The 9,458-nt window shown below is 37.9% G+C and overlaps 2 protein-coding genes across 3 annotated transcripts; both read right to left on the bottom strand.

Annotated features, from left to right (window-relative positions):
• Positions 1-578: 578 nt before the first annotated feature.
• On the bottom strand, positions 579-5,545 carry LOC111461655 (probable glycosyltransferase At5g03795). 2 transcript variants are annotated; one of them, XR_002713620.1, is made up of 7 exons: positions 5,368-5,545; positions 5,177-5,238; positions 4,154-5,072; positions 3,942-4,069; positions 2,744-3,092; positions 1,003-2,410; positions 579-765 (listed from the first exon to the last, which is right to left on the bottom strand). XR_002713620.1 is itself a non-coding variant. In XM_023105258.1 (6 exons), the coding sequence occupies exons 3-6, from the start codon at positions 5,018-5,020 to the stop codon at positions 1,742-1,744; spliced, it is 2,013 nt and encodes a 670-aa protein (XP_022961026.1). In that variant the 5' UTR covers positions 5,021-5,072; positions 5,177-5,238; positions 5,368-5,545; the 3' UTR covers positions 764-1,741. The 2 variants fall into 2 exon arrangements, 1 of the variants encoding a protein (XP_022961026.1); XM_023105258.1 differs by having other exon boundaries at positions 764-2,410.
• Positions 5,546-7,018: 1,473 nt separating this feature from the next.
• LOC111461348 (sugar transport protein 14-like) lies at positions 7,019-9,151 on the bottom strand. Its single transcript, XM_023104843.1, has 5 exons — positions 8,864-9,151; positions 8,416-8,738; positions 7,715-8,344; positions 7,182-7,640; positions 7,019-7,129 (listed from the first exon to the last, which is right to left on the bottom strand). The coding sequence occupies exons 1-4, from the start codon at positions 9,003-9,005 to the stop codon at positions 7,182-7,184; spliced, it is 1,554 nt and encodes a 517-aa protein (XP_022960611.1). The 5' UTR covers positions 9,006-9,151; the 3' UTR covers positions 7,019-7,129.
• Positions 9,152-9,458: the final 307 nt, after the last annotated feature.

Genomic DNA, 9,458 nt, shown 5'->3' with positions numbered 1-9,458 from the left:
TTTTTTTTTTTTTTTTTTTTTTTTTTCTTTTTTCAAGTTAAACAAATATTTTTTTTTTTAATCCAAGTTCTTGATGTTTCTATCTCCATCACATGGAAATCCATGTGGAAATCCATGTGTCCTCCATGCTCATGATATATATATATATATATATTTTTTTTTTTATTTTGAAAAAAATCCAAACTTTTAGTTGTTTTAACGGTTCGATCAAGTTTATTCGTACTCGACTCATTTGTTCTCCAAAGACTTTTTACCCTTTCTTTTTCGTTTGCTTCGGTCACCACTAACTAAACTAACAAGGATTGATTGATAATGGTATTGTTTATTTTATTTTAACATGAACTTCTAATTTAGGAAGAAATTATTTACTTGAAAGCAGAAAGCTACAGACAGACAGAGATGTTTTGAACTGAGGTTATTTACGTAGCTGCCAAATGTTTTATTTTGTTTGGATTAAGCATATAGATTATGAGAAGTAAAAGCGAGTGCACATGGAAGCTCCATAATGCGTTTAGTTACCTCAAAATGGACCTGCAAGGAAGCATCAAAAGCGGCAGCTTAGATTTGGTCCTTGGTGGTTTAAGGAAAAGATTGAGAAAGATTTTGATAAGAATCATTGATAACAAAGTAAACGAGTTTGATTGGAATTGAAATTCACTTCCCCCTCCCTCCTGCTTCAATAATGGTGGGATATGGGGCTGAGACTTCATCCTGGTAGCCTGGCAAATTTCTCATCTTTTAATGCCATGGGGACACCTTCAAAATCTGTCAAAATTTATTGTGGTTATTGGAGTTGTGAGAAGAAAAAAATAAGTGATGGGTATTGAAGACAACGAGCTAGGAAGGACCCAGAAGGGAGGAGCTATGCTTTCACTCACTCATTACAGAGTGAAAAATCTCTAATTTTGCACCATACATCCCCAAAAGAGAGAGAGAGGAAAAGAAATTTTACCATTTTGTTAGTAAACATCACTCGGTTCAGGGGGGGCCAGAATCACTTACATTTTGGTTCTAGTTTCTTTTGGGTACCTCTCCATGATCATCTGAACTCTCATTAGTGAAGTAGACCCTGTAGGAGATCTTAAATATCTGATTATCAGGGTCCCTTTCTTGATAGTAACCTACCAAGATCATTAACACCAGTCATTGCACATTGCCTCTGTTTTTCATAGGAAGCTTCATGTTGTGGCGCCATATAGATATGATATATGGCATAGGAATCAGATTCCGATCCCTGAGAATACGGTTTTTGAAGGTGGGGCTCTTCAAGTTGAAGGACTGGATGGACCCAGTGAGTGAAAACATTTATTGCTTTGGATGGATGTGGATGATGACCGAAAGAAAGAGTAATACCTTCCATTGTGGTCCTGGAAATGGCTTACTATGTTGACGAACAGCGATGCACGGCGGGGCGGTATGATTTGAAATCTCGAGTCTCACAACAGGAGGTTGGGGCAAACGAAATCACAGTTTCTACTGCAAAATTGACAAATAATCGTAGTTTTGTTTCATCAGTCTACTATACAGAAGTGGAACAAGGATAAAGCATTGTATATACAAAGGGCACTGCCACAGTTGCAATCCATTCTCAAGGTCTTTCACATGATGCCCCCTGAGGTTGAAAGAATCCTTTCCAGAGAGACGCTGCGAAGGCAGAGAAGGTGAGTTATTCTGTTCTGTGAAGTTATTTAACAGTTCCATGGATTTCCTCTGAATCTTCAATGAGGCACTTTCAACAATATTATCTGAGTTTTATCTGGAAAACTCTGTTATACCAGATTGAATGGAGGGTCATGTGGAACAGGTCATACTTCAAGGGCTTGGCATGCCAGAGGAAGTGCTTCTGTACTTTCCTGACTCGGAGTTGCATCTCGAGATATCTGTCTTTTGGTATCGAAAGCAGTATGTCTTGTAGGTGGGGAATGTCCTTTTCTGCAACAATCACTGAGAATGCTTCCCAATCCAACACCTCAAAAAATGGTGGCACAAAATTGTCTGATATGATCACAGGTACACACTCGTAAAAGATGGCTTCCACAACTCGGGGACTATTGACCTCGTAACCCTTTGGACAGATACAGTATTTGCTGCTCTTCATATGCTGAATGTAATTCATTTTGCTTGCAACACCAGGAGGCATTGGACCAAAGATCTTCATATCAGGGTTTTTGTCTTTCCAGTACTTCAGTAGGATTGGACGTACATAACCATGCATATTTCCAGCATAAAAGGCAAGAATGTGCCTCTGTGATGCAGGTTTTCCTCCAAGATCTCTAAGAGGATTCCTCGCAGATCGTACATAAGTTTCTGGAAGAGACACGTCTCTCCCAATTTTGAAGCCAACGGTTACATCAGCATTGCAGAGTGCTTTTATGCACTGCTCCATGTGGTGCCTTGTTTCATAAGGAGCCTATAAGAGTCCAAGACATTTAAGTTAACTTTAGCGTATTGCTTAATCTTGTGTGTCAACAGAGGTACTTCATATGATCTATACGATGAGAAGGAACAATCTAACTAAGCACAAAATGATGATCCATTTGACCATTAATTCAAATGACCAGAGCAATTGCATCATAAGTATGTTACTAGAGTGACTTGGTGAATTCATATGCAAATGCAGGTCAGCAAACACGCTTATTTTTCTATAACTTACGACCACTTATCGAAATGCAGTCCAAGTTTGATTAGAAATTGAAAGAAAGAAAAAAAGAAGTTAAAAGATCAACAGTTTCATCGAATGTACCCAATCATGGCATGCAACAAGAAAATGATCTGCTCCACCAGTTCTGTTCCAGTAAGGATATTTGGCTGCAATACTTTCAGAGTATTCCTTCAAAAACTGACGTAAATTTGTCCTGTTATGAGAATTCCGCACGTAGAGTGTGTACTCCAACATCCGAGAACTAAACGGCATATAAAACAGGTGAGCCTTTCGAGGATCCTTTACAACAAAATGCTTGTTTCTCTCCATCAGTTTCATAAACCATCCTTCTGAGGCATATAACCCCTTCATTATTGGTTGATGAAAGATGGGCTTCTTTCCATCCCTATAGACGTAGATTTTGAGTGTGCGCTCCATGAGTTCATAACTCCTGAAATCACAGGGAAAAGGTTTGAATTGGACCTACACAACTGCGTCATTGACTTCCTATTTTTGGTCAAAACTACTATTAGATTTGAAAATATAGGAAAAATGCAAGCAGCCATATGATCAGGTAACTTAGCAAGCAATAAATCAGCACAGAATTGTGTGCACTATTTTTCAGCAGACTCATATTGTATTCTATCTAAATTTTAGATATGATGCAAATTATTTTTTTTAATAAGAAACATAATGAGTATATTTATATGATACAAGTTATTTAGATTTGAAGGGAATATGCCACTGTGTACTTCATTTTTTATATAATTAGTCTGTTCATCTTAACACTTCTCTTCTTACATTAATGTTATGAACATGGCAGAGCATTGTTTCCAATCATGAATGGAAAGAACGGCAGTGTCTGAAAGCGTGGAAATAACTTCCAGAAGGCATAAGTATATTTGGTGGATTGCAAAATATACAAGCGTTAAATATAATTTTAAGGAATCTTTGGTTTATTTTTTGCCTCTTTCAGCCCATGAATTAAGTTTTGGTTGTTAATTGCGCAAAACTAACACGAGGCTCCGAAATGTGTGCCACATGTATAAATTCCACCAAACCTAATGGCACAATTTGATTGAAGATCAGATACAATGAGGCAACAAAAAAAAGAGGCATCCTTATAATCATTTTTAAAACATAACAGGGCGATTGAGCAGATAGCGAAAATCCCACAGGATTGTATTTTCCAACTCATTTTCTTTACTACCAACCCACCAAAACGCAAGGACCATGGATGTACATGGAAATGCTATTTAACAATGTGAATAATGCAATAGAATACTAGTATTGGCTTTACCTTTTAAACATGGAAACATTACGAAACAAAGGAGCGTATAGTTCAGGGTCATTTATGGCAGAAGCTTGTTCAATCTGGGACTTGGCAGAAAAAATTTCCAGATCACGCAAAGACGATCTCCTTGGTCTCTACATGAAACAGAATGAGGTTAAAACCTAGCATAATATATGATCATCAAACCAATAACTTAAAACTAACTCAAACACACATACCATCGCTCGTGATGACCTGCGGTGACGCAATAAAATGCTGTTCATCTGTTCTAGTGAAGTTACGGACTTTGGTGGCATTTCACTCTTCATCTTCTTCCTTTTACCTATGCTTTTAGAATTAGTTTCGGAGACTGGTGAGCTTATATTTGATATCAAGTGCTGTGAATGAGGTGTGTTAACTGGTGAAGTTGGGATCTGTAGCATGAAGGTTGAAGAATTGAAAGTCACATCTGTATCACCAGGCTTTCGTAATGATGAGTTTTTAAATTCTTCTAACTCACCAAAATCCAGATCCATTTCGCCAATTTCTTCTAACTCATTCTCTGAAGTGACCTTATCACTTACTGCCAAGGGGAACTCAAAACTTGGTTGGCCATCCATGTGAACAATAGAATTATTTCCACCATTCTTAGTGCCATCTGATTCCAAATTGCCATTTGTATCAACCATCTTTCCAGAATCAAAACCAATATCATGATTTCTATTGAGAGACAGTTTGTAACCATCTCTAGGGCTTTCCTCGTCTTTTACATACTTCCCTCTGGCATTCAGCGAGCTATCACGTTGAGATCCTTTCTCAAGAATATAATTATCAGTTTTCCCAATGGGAGCTGAAATATTAGCCAAATCCAGAACCGTAAGAGGGTTGCGAACCGTTGTTGATTTGGCTGAAGTATGCCCCATCTGAATGCTATATTGATCAAATTTTTGAGTACCATCCTCAGGAAGTAGAGACCGAAGGGCATCCCCATAGGGGAGTAAAAGAGATTGAAATAGTACATAAGTAAAAGCCACTACTCCCATCACAATAAACCATCTTCGAGTTTCAATGTGACATAGCTTGCAGAGAGGTAACAGATACTCCATAACAGGCAATTCAATGAGAACACAAACGATGAGAACTAATGAAATTCACAACCTACAATTAGGAAATAGTAGAATTATCATAATGTTGCAAAAATAAAAACAAAAACAAAATTGCTTTGGCTTCTGAAGTGAAGTGGAGAAGATGGGATTCATTACCTTAAAAAGGAAAATAAGAGATTGAATCCAGAACCATTTCTGTTTAGTTAGTAGGAGTGAATCTGTAAACGAATCTGAACTCAGCTAAAGAGAAGTTGAAAAGTTCGAAGAAGATGAAGTCGAAGTACGAACATTTGGATCCTAAAAGTAAAGAAAAGCGCTGAAATCGAAGTTAATCTTTCTTTACTGACCTTGCTCGAAGAAGATGGAGTGGAAAGCTGAATAATTGAGCTTCAAGAAAGCTTCTGTTTGCAGTCGTCTTCAAGCCCTAGAGATACAATCTTTAGTTCCTCATTACATTTCTCCCTCCGCTCCCGGCAATGGCGATTTGAAGCAAAAAGGTTGCAGTTGCAGACATTGATTTCTGAATTTTTCTTTTTTCCATTTATTATTATTATTATTATTTTTTTAATTTCGTGAAAAGTTACTTTTTTCCGTTTAGTTCAACCAAATTTCAATGAACTCTGATTAGATATAAAATTAAAATTAAATGTTTAATTATTTTCTTAGATGTTTTAATAAAAAAAATAAATAAATAATATGTGCTAATAAATATTACAAAAGTAATTGAAATTAAAAATGGAGCCCACATTTCTTAAATAATAAAAAATAAATTTTAGGTTTACGTAGAGCAATAATTGCAAGCTTATAAAAGTTCAGTAAATTGTCAAACTGGTCCATGGCCTCCAACTGAATAATTGATGTCACGACAAATTGAAATCCACTATTGAATGGATAAATACAATTTAAATTAAAATTAAATTAAAAATTTTCTTTTTTATATATAAATAAAATAAACCAGGCAACTTGATTCAAAAATTTCTATGATTACGAAAAATACTTTCAAGCACACAATTCTTCCAATAGGATAATGACAAATTAAAATAAACTAAAAATGATTTTAATAGGTATAGAAGAATTTCATGAGCCTCATACAAGAGAGATTAGGCCTGGTTCTGAATAGCCCAAGTTCGAGAATAGGCCCAGTTACAATAACAGCTAAATTTAAGCCCAATTCGAGAATAGGCCCAGTTACAATAACAGCTTAATTCAAGCCCAAGTTCAAAACGAACTAGGCCCAGATACTTTAATTCCAGCCGAAGTTCGAGACTTGGCCCAGTTACAATGACAGCTTAATTCAGGTCCAAGCTCGAGACTAGGCCCAGTAGTATTTAATTCCAGCCGAAGTTCGAAACTTGGCCCAGTTACAATTACAGCTTAATTCAAGCCCAATTTCGAGACTAGGTCCAGTTACAGTAACAGCTTAATTCAAGCCGAATTCCCCTGTTTGATCATTAACCTTTTTAATAATGCTATAATGTTGTTCTTGTTCCTCGGGATTGATTTGAAACAACCATAATTTGATTCCTAAAAACATCTCTTCCCATCGATTATGAAGTTGCGATTTATAATAATCATAACTCAAATCAGGAAAGAAAGATCACAAGAATCTGCACTTTTTAATCGTGAAAGAGTAGGTCTGACAATTTTTGAAGGAGAATCTCGCCTGGATGATGACAAAATGAGAAAACAAACAAAGTGAACCCAGAAAATGGAAAGAAAGGGATTCTAAATTAGGACAATCTCACGAGTTCGGTAATGGCGGAAATGGCCTGCCAATTTCTGTGCGATTGAAGCAACAATCATTGCAGGGCTTTTACAGAACACATGTGGTGGGGGCTGAGCTCGGATCATTTAGTGCAGGAATCAAACCTCATTTTGAACTTTTTTTAAGAAAATGGTACCTCTCCCCTTTTCTAATAGAATAATGAATTGCATGTTAAAATCAAATAAGTACACGTTAGGTTAGATTAGATTAAAGCAAACAAGTAAAGTATGATAAAAAGTGGTTGCATTTTATTGAGTTTAAGAGTGGGTCAAACAATATCGGTCGAATTTGTTTGATTTGCACTGGGAAATTAATGAACACAAAATAGTAATTTAATACGCAATCTCTAAACTCAATTATGACCACTTGTTTTGATTTTGGTATTGATTCTTATTCCTACGCATTTCCAGCTCCTTTGACATTCCCATTCACTACATTTCCACCTTCTTCTGCAACAAATCTCTTCCAAAACCAGTGATTCTGCCACAGCAGATACACCTCTTCAATAGGAACCTGTTTGGTCTCCGGCAACAGGAAGAAGATGAAGCTGCTCATTATCATAATCAACCCCGCGAACAACAGGAATATCCCATACCGGAGATGGCACATAGCCGCCAGGAAACACTGCGCTATCAAAGCCGTGAAAAGCATGTTCACACACACCACCATGCTCTGCCCTGCCGATCTCGTCTCCAATGGGAACAGCTCGCTCGGCACCAACCAACCCAGCGGCCCCCATGACCTTCCATAAGCCAACACAAATATGCAGATCACTATAACAAGGAAGATCCCTACCAGCTTTGGAAGCTCCTTCCCTTGTCCAAACAATATCGCTAGTGTCACAGCCACTGCTATCTGCACGCACAACATCGTTACCTACGACACTCATTTTACTGTTCTGATATCATGTTAAAATGAAGCGAACTTACCAGGCAGCATATCATTTCAGCACCTGCTTCGAGAAAGAAAGCTCTTCTCCCAAACTTATCCACAAAAAACATTGAAATTAAAGCAGCCACAACAAGCGCAACGCTTGTGATGGTAGATGAATACAGGGCTGCATCAGAGCCGAATCCCAAACTCTGGAACATGACAGGAGCATAGAACAGAATTGAGTTCATGCCAGTGAGCTGCTGGAATGCAGGGATTCCCAATGCTCCAATCACCAACTGGGGTCGGTTTTTTCGTTTCAATAGGTTCTTGAAAGGGTGCTTTATGGCGCGTGCCTCGTTGCTTGCATCGACAAGATCGTCGAACTCGGCGTTGACATTCTTCGTCCCTCTGATTTTCTCAAGCACAGCTCTTCCCTCCTCCATTCTCCCCTGCTCCACCAGACTGTTGGGTGTCTCAGGAAGGAAAAGTCCACCAATGAACATCAAAGATGCTGGGACTGTGGCCAATCCAAGAGACAGCCTCCACCCCCATGGATGAATCTTTTCAGTTCCATAGTTTATGAAGTTCGCAATCACAATCCCCAAGCATGTTGTCAATTGAAACAGTTGGTTAACCGCTCCTCGAATCTTCGCCGGGGCTATTTCAGATAGATACAATGGCACCGCCTGAAAATACAATATTAGGAATCACGACTCCACTTTAAGCATAAGCTCTCATGGTTTTGGAGGGTGCTTACTTGGTTTCCGAAACCGATGCCAATGCCGAGGAAAATCCGGCCAATGATGAGCATTGAGATATTGATTGAAGCAGCATTGATGACACCGCCTAAGAAGAAGCTGACTGATCCAACAAGGATGCTGGCTCTTCGGCCTCGTTTTCTTGTGACATAGGAAGCTCCAAAAGTGGAGACCAAACCAGCAAAGTACAAAGAGGATGTGAAAAGTGTGAGAATTTGGTTGTCATATTTACAGTAATCTGTTTCTGTGAGATGAAGGTGCTTTCTTTTGTATACATTTGGGAAGAAATCCTTGAGAAAATCATCCATGGAAGTCACCCCACCTGAAATTTTCAGAACACAAGAACAGAGTTCAAAAACAGAGTTCAAAAACAGAGTTCAAAAACAGAGTTCACAAACAATCCCAGTAAAGGAGTCCAAAGTGGATAACATAACAGAAGATACATACCAGAAACTCCAAGATCATAGCCAAACAGGGCGCCGCCAAGGGCAGCGACAAAGCAAGCAGTAATGAAGTAGCCAGTGATCCGATACTCATAAAGATGAGCCCTTTTCAAAGACGCCGCATCAGTAAATGCTCCGCCCGCCATTTCTGCTTGTGAAGCTCCTCTGTGTTTGTCCTGAAATATGAAAAGACGATGTGGGATGCTAACAATTGGGATTAAGGATAATTATAGAGAAGAAACGGGGATTAGAAGAGACGATGGGCCCACGACAGCCATTGAATAAGTTGAATTTTTAATTATGAAAATTCTTTACTCTTCTCATCCTATTTATAAAGGAAAGATTTTGCAAACCTTCACAATCAACCCAGCTGTGCTTTAGCAACAACCACTGAAACTGACGAGCTGTTTTACCAAAATGTCCACTTTTTTTTCCCTAATTGGGCGCTAAATTTCAGGGAAAATTAAACAATTAATCCAATTTTATCTTTTTATTACAACTTCAGCCCTCCTTAATTTTTTTTCCAACTTTGTTATTTCTCTCATATTTGTCTTTTTTTTTTTTTTTTTTTTTTTTTTTTTTTTTTTTTTTTTTTTTTT

Source organism: Cucurbita moschata, unplaced genomic scaffold (genome assembly GCF_002738365.1).
Source record: "Cucurbita moschata cultivar Rifu unplaced genomic scaffold, Cmos_1.0 Cmo_Scf00025, whole genome shotgun sequence".
NCBI classification, from domain to species: domain Eukaryota; kingdom Viridiplantae; phylum Streptophyta; class Magnoliopsida; order Cucurbitales; family Cucurbitaceae; genus Cucurbita; species Cucurbita moschata.
The sequence above is the reverse complement of the archived record's forward strand: the minus strand, read 5'-3'. Positions and strand labels throughout refer to the sequence as shown.

Coding starts and splice junctions, on each gene's coding strand:
- LOC111461655 (XM_023105258.1), bottom strand. CDS start 5,020: ATGGAGTATCTGTTACCTCTCTGCAAGCTATGTCACATTGAAACTCGA. Junction 3,093..3,941: donor AATGTTTCCATGTTTAAAAG/GTAAAGCCAATA, acceptor CTGTGATTTCAG/GAGTTATGAACTCATGGAGC. Junction 2,411..2,743: donor TTGTTGCATGCCATGATTGG/GTACATTCGATG, acceptor GGACTCTTATAG/GCTCCTTATGAAACAAGGCA.
- LOC111461348 (XM_023104843.1), bottom strand. CDS start 9,005: ATGGCGGGCGGAGCATTTACTGATGCGGCGTCTTTGAAAAGGGCTCAT. Junction 8,739..8,863: donor CTATGATCTTGGAGTTTCTG/GTATGTATCTTC, acceptor TGAAAATTTCAG/GTGGGGTGACTTCCATGGAT. Junction 7,641..7,714: donor CTGAAATGATATGCTGCCTG/GTAAGTTCGCTT, acceptor TTGTGCGTGCAG/ATAGCAGTGGCTGTGACACT.